The 16,397-nt window shown below is 29.0% G+C and overlaps 1 protein-coding gene across 4 annotated transcripts in view; it reads right to left on the reverse strand.

Moving 5' to 3' along the window:
- The window catches only part of LOC139096228 (small conductance calcium-activated potassium channel protein-like), a 111,310-nt gene that overhangs the window by 17,604 nt on the left and 77,309 nt on the right, over positions 1 to 16,397 (reverse strand). For all 4 annotated transcript variants that reach the window (XM_070647927.1, XM_070647924.1, XM_070647925.1 and 1 more), the window contains 4 exons: positions 6,387 to 6,520; positions 6,062 to 6,284; positions 1,970 to 2,065; positions 188 to 504 (listed from right to left, as the gene is read on the reverse strand). In XM_070647927.1, the coding sequence (XP_070504028.1) occupies positions 188 to 504; positions 1,970 to 2,065; positions 6,062 to 6,284; positions 6,387 to 6,520 (770 nt within the window). The remainder of the gene's footprint in view (positions 1 to 187; positions 505 to 1,969; positions 2,066 to 6,061; positions 6,285 to 6,386; positions 6,521 to 16,397) is intronic.

Consider the following 16,397-nt stretch of genomic DNA (forward strand, 5'->3'; position numbering starts at 1 on the left):
CAAATAAATTTTGCAATGATAAAAAAACAAAATTAATATATTTATATTTAAAATAATATTGTGCATTGAATTAAGAAAATATTTATAGACTTCATTCTCATAAACGATTGTAACAGCAGCAGCAGCAGCAGTAGTAATAGCAAATAGCAGCAACAAGGTAATAAATGTGCACAGCCGAATAACTTACCTAGTATTAAAATTAATTCGATTTAATGCACCTATACTACGCGATGAAGCATCGGTAAAAAGTTTCGAATGTAGCAGCATAACACGACAAATCAGGTACAAACGAAGAAACATTGGCAATGATAGTGCCACATCGAGCGATACGATCGCCACACCTATCTCCTTATTTTTATTTGCTAATTTTGTTGTCCATGTAAATTTGTAGTTACCTGGAATGGGATGTATTGCACATATAACTAATTCTATTCCTATCTGTAATATTCGTTGCCATGTCATTGCTATACGCCAATCATCTGCACAATTATCAATCATGAATAACTGAAAGAACATTCAAAATAATAGAGAGAAAATTAATAGTTATATCTTGTATACGACAGCGACTACCTACACCTAATTAACAATTACCGATAAATTATTTTAATGTCAATACCAAATACATTCGCATTCAACTCAGCTATTAAATTAGCAAATGTGCCACTTTATAGAAATGTATATATTCTAGGCTCATTTTAATGACATTATTATCATTACCTATGTGTATTGATTACTATTTAATGTAAACATAAATTAAAAATATTCTGAAATAAAGAGCAAAATGCTATCCATTAAATTTACCTCCAATTTTAAAGTATCAATTATTTACTGGTAGCATTTTTTTATACACTTGCTTTGCAGCATTTTAAATTCATTTCTAAAATCTTAATCTGCTCATGCTTGCAAAACAATGACGAATATTTACAGAACGAGAAAAGGCGATAAATTGAATTGGATTTATCATCCTTTTCGTAAAAAATAGTATCGAGTTAAAAAAGTTGAAATCATGAGTTCGGTCGGTTGATTTAATTAATGGCCATACCATCATTCATACCTCAATCCTCAGTTTGATTTGATTGCGATTGCAGTTCGTGAATGTCAATCATGAGCAATAAAAAATGCTCAGTCCATAGGCAGACGAAACGGTGACATAATAAAAAAAATGACTTTTTTGAGTTATCGTGAAATTGTGGATACAGCTTAAAAAATTTCAAAAAAAATCTATACTTTTGAAAATATAAAGCCTATTAAACATTGTTGCCCTCAAAATAATTTTACCTTCCAATTTATATAATTGAAAATTGATTAAATAAATAAAGAAAGGCAATATTAATAAAAATGGAAACTGCGCTTTGTGCAAATCTCCAAAGTGAATTTTTATCCTAACCTCGAATATTGAACAAATACAGAAATAGTTTCGATATGCAATCAAATTTAAATTAAGAATCGATTTTGAATAATTGTTAAACTTTTAAAAAGTAAAAAATAAATTTCCAAACAGTTCCAAACTGTAGATTATTCACAGAATTAAAATGAGGAAGTTGAAAAAACTCATTTTGTATGCACAAAATGAAAAGGAAAGAAGAGGAAATGTTTTAATTGAATTCACATCTGTTACATCATACTATAGTTGAAAATCTCTCTCGCATTCTGTCTGACAGCTTCATTAATGTTTGCAGAACATGAATTTTTCATTAAGTTATCGCTTTTTTTATTCGTATAAAAGTTGATATTTTGATGAACGTGTTATGCAAGGATTTTCAGTTTGATGTTTAACAAAAAAAACAAAAAACAAACTAAGCAAAAGATTGAACTTTTCTTTAAAAGGAAGTTATGAAAGTTTCTTCCGTGAATTTTTCAAGTTTTGAATCCAAATTTATAAATTCTTAAAAATCTGTTATTTAATCCTAACTCAGTAGCTTTTGCAAAATCACGAAATTAAATTACACAAAATAATCTTTAAAATTACCTGCACTTCTAAAGCATGATAAGCTACTATAAGTCCCAGTAAGATCACAGTCGATACAGATATCAGCGTTTTTAATGCAGTTGAATAAAATTCATCCTGAAAAAGAGAATGAAATATACAAGAATGAAAAATGATTTGCATTTCTTTTTGTTCAAATAAAAGGAAAAAAAATTTGCATTTTCAATTTTGAGAAGAAAGACAAGACAATAGCAGAAGTTAATTTTGTGAATAATTCAAAATTTAAAGAAAAGTAAAATGTTAAAAATTGTGAAAATTTTCACTCGATTCAAAACTTTCTCATTATACTAAGGATAATGAGAAAATGAGATAAATCATGAACCATTAGAAATGGTATAAAGATTTCAATCAGATTTTACATTAATTATAATTATTCATTACATAAAACTTTAAAACGCATATTTTTAAATTTGGATACTTTGTACTTAGTATCAGTTCTGATATCTTGCATTTGATTTTGACCATGTAAAAGCATGCAAAATCAAAGTTTTCCATAAAATTATATCAATTTCAATTCAATTTTTTTTCTCAAAAATATGGTTGTGCGGTTTTTAAAAAGCCGCTACAAGAAATTCCACTGTGCTAGGGAGTAAAAATACTAAAAGACCTAAACAAATTTATAATTCAATTAATTTTAATAGCAAAACCATTGAAGCAAAACAATTTCTTTAATCATAAAAAAATCTCATAATTATCTGCTACATAATTGCAGTGAAAATTAAGATAATTGAGAGAAAAAAATTAATTATTGCATTTTTTCTTCCACCATTTGACGCTAGCTAAATAAAGAGTTTCGAGAATTTAAATAAGAATAAAAAGGAAGGTAAGGAAATTTTATGTAAATTAGCTCAGAAAGCACACGACGTAAAAATCGACTTGACTCTGGCCTTAGGCCAGATATCATCCATTTTGACTAGGGGCCCGAATCACGCTTTAGGTTATAAAAACTTAATTGAAGAATAATACCAGAGTTTAAAGTGATAATTTTTGTTGTAAGAAATCTATGTATCGGGGGATACATAAAAAACTTTCAAAACGATTGCTCTTATGTCCTTAAACAGTCAGACAGTCAAAAGATTTCACCAGCATTTTCAAAATATTATAATAAATGCACCACCCAACTTGTAAGGTCAACAAACAAGTGAAGCGAAAAAAGGAGAAAAAACTTTACCCATTTAATTTGCATAATATTTTTTTCGGGTAAAAGAGGAGTTGTAAGTGATTTGATAAGAATTTTTTCCTTTGTCTCTTGTGTCCTTTTTTCTGTAATATTTTGTCATTTTTTGTCTCCTCTAGATAAAACTGAATGTAACTTTAATGATGGTTGTAGATCATTAATTAAAATCACTTTACAGCTTTTCACTGCCTAATGCAGTAGTGGGTAAACTGTGTGCTGTGTCGTCACAAATTTTTGGAACTGACATGAACAGTATGCCATGTGCGACTTCGATCAAGCCTTGCCGTTACAATATGTGCCGTAAAAAATAAAAGGTTGTCCATCACTGGTCTAATGAAAATGTTTTCTGAAAGGCCAGAAAAAATTGCTCATTTTTTTGTTGGATTTAGATGTTTTGATGTCCTTTACAAAATTGTTTTAATTGATGTTGACAGTGAGGACAAATAAAAATTCTTCAACAACAAAAAATATTTCAATTTTTTTTGCCTTTGGACATTAATCTCTTGATGGAATAAGAAAAATTAGCTAAAAATTAAGATTCTATCATCATGATTTATTATCAAAATTAGAATTGAAAGGACTTTGGAAGTTGGGACTTCAATGCTCCAAAAGAATATCAATTTAACAAATCTTGTGCTGATTATTATTCTTTCAAAAGTACTTGAAACATTTTTCTCGAACAAAAATTGAGTGCTCTGAATTACATCCAAGTGTTTCTAATTTTATCTATTGGCACTTCTTGAACACTCCCAAGTATTTAACATCTTTTTTCATAAAATTCCAACTTAGGCTAGAGCTTAGTTCTAAAAATATTTGTCCAAAAATTAAATTTCTATTATAAGTTATAACTAAAGAGAAATTTTACCCATATCTGTAACAAAATAAACTATACATCAGAAATCTTAATGAAAATTGGTATAATACTTTAAGTAAGAACGCTATCCAACTGTCTTTTCCTTCAGTACACAAAACAAAATTAAGAAGCTTTAAATGCTTTTACACAATCAATTACTGAAGAAATAAAACGAAAAGGTATTACTTAAACTATAAAAAAATTCATTTTCCCCCTTTTTATCCTCTACTTGGTGAATATTGTGTACATAAACATCTTTTACGATTTTGCTATTATTCTCTTATCTACTTCACTTTAAAGATTACGATAGAAAGAAAGAGAGAGAGAGAAAACATACAACAAATAGCTTTTCTGATTGCGTAATATTATTACATTTTGTTGTAGGGAGAGGTGAATGTATGCTTATATCTTTACAAAGAATATTGCTTCATCAATGATAAGGATGAAGAGAAAAGTAAGTGTAAGTCAGTTAAAGTTAATGATTGGAACGTATATTTGTGGTAACAGCAGAAAACTTTGATGGGTCAATCTAATTCAAATTGAGGTATATTTAAAATCAATGGAGCTTTGTTTTATTGACTAAAAACTGCTACAAAATATTTTAGATGTGGTCCATGACTTTTGATATTTTATTAAAAAAAAAAAACATATTTCGACAAAAATTGAATGCTTTGAAATCTTTTTCTGGATTTACAATCCAAGACAGTCCTGGCTATGACACAGTTAAGATGTACTGCTTTTACTATTTAGGAAAAGGGTTCGTCCAAGAATTACAGACCTGCATTTTATATGCACAGGTCTCTAGTTTTGACCTATACTTTATAGTTCGTAAAAGACTCCAGGTCTGCCTTTTTTATGCAATTTTGGACGAAATCTAGTTTGAAAAGATTCAAACTCTTAATTTTTATACATAATATCCAAAGTGAACTCCAAATATTCATAAAATCATTTTATATTTCAATAAAATATAAGAAAAATGAGCATATAAATTTATAAATTTATGTAAAGTGACATTTATTGAATATTTTAGTAATAACATTATGCAATCATCTCATCAGAGAAAACATCAGCTATATCTTTATCTTCCTTTCCTTTTTTCTCTTGCATTCACATGTGACGAAAATTGTCAATCAATATGAAAACATTTTTTTGCATGAATTCCGTCCCCCACAAAAAACATAAGGAAATATGTATAACAAGAAAAATGTATATCGCCCTAAAGTAAACGAGGAAATAGAAAAAGTGCACGAGAAATTTTACAAGATGAAATATTTATGGCATGTCTGTCGTACATATAAAATTTTTTGATGACAACTCGAGGAACGTCGACATAATCCTTCTCTTTCACATTCACTGTCTTTAAATCCATTAAAAATTTTATGGATTTCACTTCCTCGTACTCTTTTTAGAAAAAGGATTTGTTGACTGATTACATTAAAAACCCAGATTTAAAATTGTTTGTTTCATATTTTTTGAAAATTAAATAAATTTTTGAGAAAAAAATGCTTATAACATTCAATTTATATCCATATTTTGATTAGAGTTTGACTAGAATTTTCAAAGACAGTTTTATTTAGATATTTTCGAAAATCATTCGGTAGATGCTTCTTTATTTTCCCTATTTTAGGGAAAAAATGTCTCTCTAACAGACAAAGAGAATGCATAAAATAGAATACAGAAAGAACTACACGGTACTTAAAATCGGTCTCTTTGCCTGTTAGGCTCTGAAACTGCGCGAGAACTAGAGTAATATTCTATAAAGTTCAATAAAACTGAAAAAAACCCTGAATGATAATTTTATTCTTTAGACCCATCACTTAAATTTAAAAATAATTTACTGCAAGAAAATAATTAACCTAATATTCCTGCTATTATTCCTGAGCATGCAAACGACAACGGTAACTAAGAATAATGAAGAAATAATAAACGCTAATTAACTGAAATTTAATTAGGTTTATTAAAACTTTATTACTTCTTTTCTCCTAAAGCATTGAATTTCTTCACAATTTTTGAAGCATAAATATAAAATTTAATTTTAACTTACTTTCCCATAGACACCAGCACTACTCAACTCATTCTCAATAACCATAACAATAATGCCAAACATTCCCATCACGAGGGCGTAGTCACTGATGCGCTTTCTCTTTTCGAATAGTGCTTTTCGTCGTCCCAATCGGTAACCGACATTTGGTTTTTGTTTTGTGCCATTTTTGTCTTCTGAAGTGCCTTTGTAGGTGCCACCTCCTAAGCCGCGCTCCTCCATGTACCTATATGGTTAACAAATATTTTATTTTTGTCATAAAGTCAACCAAAATTCAAGCATGTATGAGTAAACTTAATACTAATTTTATTTCAACAGATATGCTAACCTGGGATATTCTGATCGAACATCAACAAGGGCTAAGCCCGCTTCTTCGTTGCATGCAGCTTCTCTATTAGTCTCTCGATTACCAAGGCCAGTTTTCATCGAAGGTATCGAGAGAGTTGATACGGGCTTTCGGAGCTAAAAAGAGAAGATAAAATTAAAAATTAATTATTTTTTTGACTGACTGTGGCACAATTTCATTTTCATTATCATAACAAGTAAAACAATTAAGAAGGTAAGCAAGAAAATAATTTCAAAAAACATTCATAAATTTTCAGAGCAATAGACAAGACTCTGAATCTTATTTTCTTTGTCAAGAAATGATTTTAATCCAACTGGATTTTCGAATTGATTCAACTTTGTTTATTAATCAATTACTGGGGCAAAAATGTACTTTATTCCCTCGATCAATAATACGAGGACTTTTGTAATAAGGTTTTTTAAATTAAAACTAAACGTATAAGATCTTTGAACTTTAACTATTAGTAAAGAGAATCATTCAAAGAACAATATATGTAGGTAATAACCTTCTTAATAATGCATTAGAACATAGATGTAAAAATTATGAAATTTTTCATGCAAAATATTTCATCTTTTCATAGATAAATCTATCAAAAAGCCAAAATATTAGTAGCAAAAATGTAAGAGGGTTTCGCATTTTTGTCTTGAAGAATAAATTTTATTCATTTGTTAATCTAATTTTGTACCAATTTTACAGCATGCAATTTGATTTTATGTAATGAGAAAAGTGCGTCTTTTCTGTAATGAAGCGAGCAATGAGATCTTCTCAATGAAAACAAGAAAAATAAATGAAAAATTCTCTTCAGCATTTTGTAGTCCCAAAACGATTTCCCATAAAAAGTTCATTACGTTCCTCACTTCCACTCAACCATTGGATTTGTATTACATTTTCTTTTTATCAAAGGAGCTATATACTTCCATTTTTAGCCCAAAAGGAAGCAAAAAATCGAAAGCAATGCATTTAAGGGCCATTTACTTATTATGTCACCCAAAGCAACGAATTTTTTAACCCTCACTCCAGCTCTCGTTACAAATTTCTAAACAAAAATCATTTCCCCTGAGAAAATGGACGTAATAAGTGAACGATCCCTTTTATTCATTTACTTTTTTCTTAACAAAAGGTTGGTAGAAATGAGAAGAAATATCTTAAAGCTTATTTCATAAAAACAGTAAGTCTTTTGTTTACAGATATAAAGATGAGAATTTTTATTGTCCTGAGCTGCATAAAAAGAAAGAAAAAGAAAATATCCTTTATTTTCTCTTATTCAGCCCAGGATTCAGTATTAATAATACGGAAAAAATTCTATATTTATCATCAAACTATATATGTGACAAGTGAGTGGCAGCATCAATTGAATTGCTGCAGATCGATTCTGTTCTGTAGATGCATCTTCAGTTTATTAACTAGAACATACTAGAACTTAATGACATGTTTTTTTCTTGTGATAAGATGTAGGAGGATCTATAGATACTGTGGTTAAATTTGTTCCCATTTTTGGAGTGGTAACAATGAAATTTTATGCTCAATTTTTGAAATGAAATATTTTCCAATCTTAGGTAATGTTTTTGGATTTAATATTATATCAAATCAATACTGTTTTTGTAAGAGTGATTAAACTAACAAACTGACATATGTGGTCACAAATTTCGCTTGAGCATGTGTAGTTGGTCAAACACAGTCCTTATTCTTGTCTATATCACTTTTAAGCTTCTAATATCATTGCTTTTAGTCCAAGTTTTTGAAACTTTCAGTTTATTATCAAATGTCAAATATAAATTGAATGTAAGCTATGAATCCAGTAGCCAGTTGCCAAATGAATAAAAAAATATATTTCCACTCTAACGCTCATTGCATCTTTGCACAATTGAAGAAAGAATTTCAAGTGACAAAATTTTCAAGTATCTATCTTACAATTCACTTTCAACATCAATTCGATCTAAATGTGAGGACATAACATTAATGATTATAATGACAATAATAATACCAATGATGATGAGAATATAAGAGTCTAAGGAAGATGTAGAGATAGAGAAGGCAGAAAAAAAAATACAAATGAAATAGACTTGATGCTCATGATGGAGAAATAATAAGCTGCTAATGACAATCGATATTTGTTACTGTCACATCTGCCATCATCGTCATCCCTCCTACTATTCATCCATATCTCTCATTCATTTTTTTTTTTTGGATTAAAGAAGGCTTAATGTCTTCTTTTGCTCCCATTCGTGATAAAGTCACACACAGAAAAAAAAAATGGAATTTCGAGAAGAAAACATTGTGTTTTTGTTCCTTCGTAAAATTAATATCATCATTTGATATCCTCATTTGTAGGATAAAATAAAAGTTATTGCAGACATATGTGTTCTTTATATGAAATGAAAATAACAAAGCTTTTGTGTAGGAATAGAGCATTTGTCACATGCTAAATGTAATGAAAATTAATCAAGTAAGATAAAAATTGATTATTATTAGATGATTATTAAGATAATTTCAGATCATTTTTGAATGGGAAAAATTTAAATTCTTGAATTTATGAAAATAAATGCAAGCAACTTTAAAGAAAAAAGTCTAGCTGCCAATAGGGCCCTAAACTAGTGTGCCTCTATAAATGTTTGGAAATGCTATGTTTGCGGTAAGGTGGGCCATAAAAAGTTGAAAAAGTTGCTCACCACTGCAATATATTTCTAAGCATATCTAAACATACTCATATGACGTCTATAAAGATTGGTCTAATTAATGTATATCTAACAAGAGATTTTTAATTACAATGCTTAGGAATTTTTCTGAGACAGGAAAAAATCTTCACCCACTCCAGAAACATCATTGTCGTCCATAACAATCTACAGTTATTTGCTTTTATATACGAGCTTGTTTAGCTCCAAATTAGGACATATTGTGTTCTTTTAATGGACAATTTTTGACGAGTTCATCAATTATTTATTATATGTGGCGTCAATCAAAATCACATCATATAAATGAAGCAGAAAAAGGATCGCCTGCTTCACTTCGAAAAAATATAAATGAATGAATAAATAGAAACAGAAAGAAAACAAAACAAATTCCCTTTTATATCCTTTTATGATTAATTTTTATATATTATTTTTTTTTTCTTTTTTGTTTTCATGAATTTATTAATAATCATTGTCATGGAGATGGAATAAAGGAATGGGTCCTATTATGATCTTAAGTGAAGTCTCACTTCTTATTTTGTGATACACTAAAGGATATAATATTGATAATTATGACTCTTTGTTCAGTGATTTAATCTCATAAAATAACTTCTGTATTATGATGCATAATCTGATAAAAGTCATATTACTCTTTTAGGTACGTCAGGGGCGTATTCAGGAGAAAAGGAGAGATAAACCCTTTTCTGGAAAAGAATCTTTTATTTGCCCTTCCTTCTAATAAAAATTGTGGCTACACCCTTGAAGTGCATTGATCTTAATTGAACTCACTTCATTAGACTTATAAATGTACATATGTAAAATTATATATGATTTTTGAACTCTTCAATTTATATATTCACAAAACTTTACATCTTAAAATTTTCTAAACACACGCTTTGAGAATTAAAGTTTGAAAATCAACTTCAAGAAATGTGAGAAGCCCCATTGAACATTCAAAAAAGATGACCAAAATTAAAAGCTCTACGGATCAATTGAAATTGAAACCTTTCTGAAGATGAACTTAAAAAATGATACGGAACAAGGCAGTTATTGTATTTTTCTCTATCTCGAGATTGAATGGAAATTTTGGAATATTATTATTATTTGACATCTAGCACGGTCATGAATGCGTATTGTTCATAAGAAAGGAAAGCATTGAAATAATTTCCAATGATGCTTTGAGAATATCACAAAAAGGTCACATAAATGCTATTAATAAGAAGTATCTCAATTACATAAGGGTGAAACATAAAAAGATTTTATTTTACTTTTTTACATTGTGAACAGAAAATTTTGTTGTGCAGACACAATTAAATGAGCTACAATGAGCTCAAGTGGTTACTTAAATCACTTATTTGACTTCTTCAATTTACAATGATAATGTAAAAAGTCAAATAATACATAGTAAAATTAAAATTGGGTTGAAAGGGTGAATAAAGCACAATAGACTAGACTAACAATGTGATATGAAGCTGACCACATTTTAATGTCATAAAAATTTGAACGATCAAATCAGAGCTCGACGTCATCTCAAATTTCACATGAAAACGACTTCATATTTAAAATCCGTGTGAAAAATGATTGCAAAAGTTAATGATGTGACAATTACAGCACAAAATCTCGAATCTAATTGTGCGTCATCATACATCTAATTTCAATATTTAGTCATTTTTAAAACTCAAAAGGATAAAAAAAAATATTTTAAAACTTGATAGATAAAAGCTAAGAAAAGAAAAGAAGATGTGAAACTGATATAAATATAGTGAGTAAGGAGAAAAAGGCTCTAAAGAGAATAGAACATGTTCAAGTACGATAAAAATAAAAGTAATATCAATAGTAATGATATTGAAGTTTTTTGGGATATGAAATGAATTCCTTCACACTATATGGATATCGAATAACAGAGAGATCCTGAATAGAAAGATATTTATGAGTTTAATCAGATATAACCAAAGGAGAAGGTGGAGTTCTCTCATCGACAAAAATTTTCCTTGTCAACCGTAGATTAGGAACCACAATTTCTAAGAACAAAGCTTTTTATCAAGAATGAATACGTTTGAGGGCGTCAAACGAATGACATAATAAGAAGAATAGAGAGAAAGCTCATTAAACAAATAAAAATATGATAATATCCGATTTAATAATAAATATACAATGAGTATTGTGTAAAGAACGCAGCAGCGAAGATGAATAAATTAAATTTTTTCAGAGGCGAAAGGCAATGAGGTTGCAATTATTTATGAGCAAGAAAAAAATGACATCGCAGTTGAGCACGAATAGGGAACCAATTGCTGTTTTCTGTTAAGATGCTTTTTTATTTTCCCGAATCCCGGGTGCCGTAGTGGTCTTTCTCTATCATGAAGGTTTCTAGTTTTTCGAATATTAAGACTCAAAATAATCAAAATGAAATATTCCGTAAATATTTTTTACGAAGAATAAATGGTCACCCTAAGGATGAATGACAATCTTGATGTGATCAAGCATTTTTTCTCACGAATTTGTAATAAATGAATTACAAAACGGGATGAGGATTTACTTATAAGTCATGTACAGTAAAATTCCAGTTTTTGCTAGTTTTAATTCTTCCTCACACAAATGCAAAAGACAGTTTTTCTATCTGTTTCTGACTTTATGTTTTCTTCATACTTTCTCTTTCTTTGTTAACGCCTCAAGACATTCCTTTTTTTATCTCTTCGCTTCCTTGCATGTAGTATTAGGAGTATCCTTGTATCCGACTTTAATATTAATAAAAATAATTCAGAGTTGGCTAAAAAATCTTAATTTCAATTGTCTTTAAAATTATTTTCAAAAATTTAGTTTGAAAAAGATTGTTTCAAATACAGTTCGCCGTTAAACTTCTAAACAGTGCTTTAAATTTAACCTAACCGACAAACGTATACTTATATCAAAGTATCCCCACAAGGGTAGTGCCCTTAACTTTCACGCACCATTGAGATGGATGACTGGAAAGCCTTATCTTCAAAATGATGCATAACAATATCGTCATTTAAAATAAGAGGAAAAAAAGTTGATAATAATGACGAGATCTTGAATTATGTTGACTAGAAAATCTAATTTAAATTTTTATTATTTCCCTTGTCGTGTTGTTGTTTCTTTCGCTTTGCATCATAAATTTATTACAATCTTTGGAAGATGCCTTTTGCAAGCCTCAAAATGGATGATGATGATAACGATAATAGCTCCAAAAAATGAAGAAGAGGCCACAAAAGAAGAAAAAATTCCAACCATGAATTTTAAAATATGCTATAATCGTATTGATATGACAACTGTCGGAGAGAGTCATAAATTTGCATAAAGAAAATTGTCATGTTTAAGCATAATTCAACCATTTACCATCCACAATTCATTAATTTATTATCATTATCTCAAAGAAGGAAAAATTTCATTTCTTAAGCTAAAAATATAAAAATGTCGTTACTATTTTCTCTCATTTCTCCCGATATGTAGTCAGAGAATATGACTTGTGCTTTAACATTTTTCGGTCGTTTGCATCTCTTTCTCTGTTGAGAACGAGAGATTATGATTTCGGGTGGAAACCGCATTCATTTTTCAACCAAGAGTTTCATAAACTTGATCTTTGATACATTGACTTTTTCATTGCTTTCTTTTCTGCCTACGTCAACGAAAACTAATAAAATATTTATCATTTAACCTCAATGGAATTTATATAATGGGAGGATTTGCGGAATGGAATGGCGTCCTCTGACTAGCTGCAGACAGGACATTGAATCGAGTTTCTATCAAGTTTCTATTCAAATTTCCACTTAACTTAAGAGTTTATAGCTAGTGTAATTTAGCAAATTGCAAAGTGATACACTTTTAATGAATTTGTAGAAAGGTTTTATCGATTAAACTCTTTCATTCCTACGAATAATTTTGTTGTTTTTAAGTAACAAGAAAAATCAATAAAAAGATGTAAAATCTCGCTCTCTTAATACTGCAAGTTTACAATAAATTTGCTTTTGTTCATATTTTTATTGTTCATTCAAGTTCAAACATATTGATTTTATATCCCAAAAAACAGTTTTAAAAGCTCTCCTGAATTATTTTTATTGCCAAATATAATTCGTCACCGTTTGGCGGCCATGTGGACATCCAATAGTCTCATAAAAATGAAAAATTACATCAATAAGGGGCCGTTCACTTATTAAGTTATGCAAAAAAACGAATTTCTAGACCCCCCCCCCCACGTTACAAAATATCCAAACAAAATAAATTTTTTTGGTTAGGCTGTTACAAAATCGTAGACCCCCCTCCCCCCTAAGAAGCGAACGTAATAAGTGAACGACCCCTAACACAAATTGTGTTTTACTAGAATTTGAAAAAAATTATCGTTATGTATTCTTGTATAAAAATACAAAAAACAATAAAAATTTAGATTTTTAACAAAATTGTTTTATTTGAAACAAAAATATCGAAAAAGCTTTATGCAGGCTTGTGCACGTCTACATTCCAGATGAAAAAAAAAAAACGTTTTTGGATGCATGAAACTTTTTTTTTTTCTGATTCCGCTCGATATTTTTTGTGTCCCATCTAAATAGAGGAAATAAAATTTGGTTTATGGGCTTATCTATTTTTGTTCCTATGTAAAACATACTAGTAAAATCTGAGATTCTCATGTAACTACCAGATAGCAAAGTTATCTTGTTGAAATGGATGTTCGTACTCTTTTTTAATCTCTAAACCGTTATCATAAATGTAAATGAAGATTTGTTGGGCATGAATGAATGAAAAAGTTTGGAGCTTACAAGAGGATTTATAGTTTTAAAATGCTGAAGTATTTTTTTAACAAAATTTGGTCAAACCGATGATAAATTATTGAGAGGAAAATGTTGAACTTTTTTGGAGTCAAAGTTGTCCTCATATACTAAAATTTCAATCCATTTCTATCAATCAATAAAATAATAAAGCAAAATAATGTAATAAAGTATTTGATAAAAGTAAAAATAATTTACCAAAAGCTTTTAAGTTTAGGAACTTTTTAGTATTAAAAATTACAAATGCTCAGCACAAATTCATTTAAGCTGATTCAGAATCACTTATTTCTATTAAATTTATTCTTATAATGGGATTGAATGGAAGGGATTGTCTCAATCAAAATTATGTAGCACTTTGCCAAAAAAAAAAATGAAAAACAAAGCCATTGAAAGACATTTTCCAATTTTGTGAAATCGAGGCAATAAAAATTGAAACCAGAAGAAAAACTAGAACACAATCAAATTATGCTGGATGAATGAGAAACGATATCCGTAGTAAGACATAAATGTCTCTAATTAGAAATTAAGATGAGAATGAAAAAGTTTTCAATTTGCTTTCGTGGACTGCAGAGCTCTTAACCCATTTCTCTACAAATGCTTTTAAATTAAATTCAATCAAAATAATGACGATGTTTCTGTTCTACGGATATTGGAAATTTATTTTGAATCATTAACGTTATAATAAATTCATAATGCTTTCGATTATGACAAAACTTTTTCCTTTTAGTGATTTTTGTTGTTAAAGTTGTCTGTTTTCCCCGCTTTTTCATTTCTGGATTGAAAATCGTCGACAACGAATCGCTTTTAAATTAAGCTTCATTTGCATTTCAATAAATAAATTTCATTTTTTTTTTAGTTAAAACTTTTTCAATTTCTAACAGTTGTTCTCACAAAGAGCTAGACAAAAATTAACATAATAAGAATAAATAAATATCATAAGTTAGAGGCCCCAATCAAAAATGATATTTTTTCAAAAATGCGCTAAAAATGAGGAAATGAAAGTCAAATGAGTCGTCATTCGTTGAATAGAATTAGAAAGGATATAAAAGTATAAAAAATTATATCAACCAAAATTGTTATTCACATGAATAGAAGAGCAAACAAACAGTTTGAGGTAAAAGTTATAACTTTGATTGGTTTTCACAACACAAAAACTTGTTTCTCAAAATAAATGAAAACTGCCACCATGTGAAAATTACATTTCAACACATTGTATAATGCTTTCTAAAAAACAGAATTTCTAATTAGAAATTTTTCCTGCTGTGTTTTGCACATAGAGGTCTGTTATATATTCACAAAAGTTTTACTGATAAAACTTCTCTTCACGTAGAAAAAATGAACTTTCACATCAACGAGAAGTAAATAAGTAAGTAAGTAAGTAAGGCAAGCATGCGAAATATTTTTTCTCTATCATCGATGATAGAAAATTGCTTATTGATTTACTTTACGAGGAACTAGTTACAAGGAAATGAAAATTTTTGTATGACAACAGATGTTACCATAAGTTGATATGGGTTTATGCTACTTGTAATCGATAACTTTGAAGCACAAGTGTGTGAAGTTAATTTAAGATTATGAAAATCACGCCTTTATGTCATAAACATGAGTGTTATCTGATGTGTGCAAAGTATTTGAAAGAACAATTTTTAACATAAATTTTATAATAAGTTTGAATGTTTTTTGGGTGTTGTAGGATGAAAACCATGGTTTTAAGAAGTGAAAATTTATAGATATTGTTTATAGTTATCGTTCGATTGCCATATACGCACGTTTTAAAAAATAAGATTTGGAGCGTGAAATGTAAATTGCTTTTGTTCCTATCAATACAACTCTGCTAAGAAAAATAGTGTACGCACTATTGTTGGCATGCAATAAAGTTTGTTTTAACTTCCATATTGTGCTAATATTTTAAATTATTTACACAAACTGGTGAATTTCAATAATTGTATGCTATGACACAAAGCGTCACCTATTGTACAGTCTTTTGTTGGCTAAGTGTGAATCGAACTAATTTAAATGACAAAAAATGCGCATTATATCTACAAATAACATCATATACTTATTTTTCTCTCCTTCATCTTCTTTTCTCCTCCACGTTTTTCGATTATTATTATTTTATCGCAACACTTAAAGGAAATAAATCAAAATCGCTAAGCATGTGACATGTGAATTGAATCAATAAAATGTATTTTTTTTGGAATATATGTGTGCGAAAAAAATTTATTGCCGACAAATGCTTGATTGCATAAAAAATAAATTTAGACAAATATTTGTCGAAAACAAAGTTTTTCTATTGCAAATTTCTTTTTTATCGCTGACAATAAAAACCCACTTATTGGGTACTATGTGCCAAGATCATTGTGAAAAGCATCCAAAGAGATATTGGCAATCATGAAAAGGGTGAAATATTTTTGGCCACACATGAAGCATAAGCAAGAGTTTAACTTTTTTAATTAATGAATGGATTTCATGCTAAAAAAATTAATTAAATTTTTGCTTTGTCATTGTCATTCGGTTTGTTATGGGAAATACAAAGCTATTAAAAA

This window comes from Chironomus tepperi, unplaced genomic scaffold, assembly GCF_022539635.2.
Source record: "Chironomus tepperi strain 1889 unplaced genomic scaffold, CSIRO-AGI_Ctep_v1 contig_376, whole genome shotgun sequence".
Taxonomy (NCBI): Eukaryota; Metazoa; Arthropoda; class Insecta; order Diptera; family Chironomidae; genus Chironomus; species Chironomus tepperi.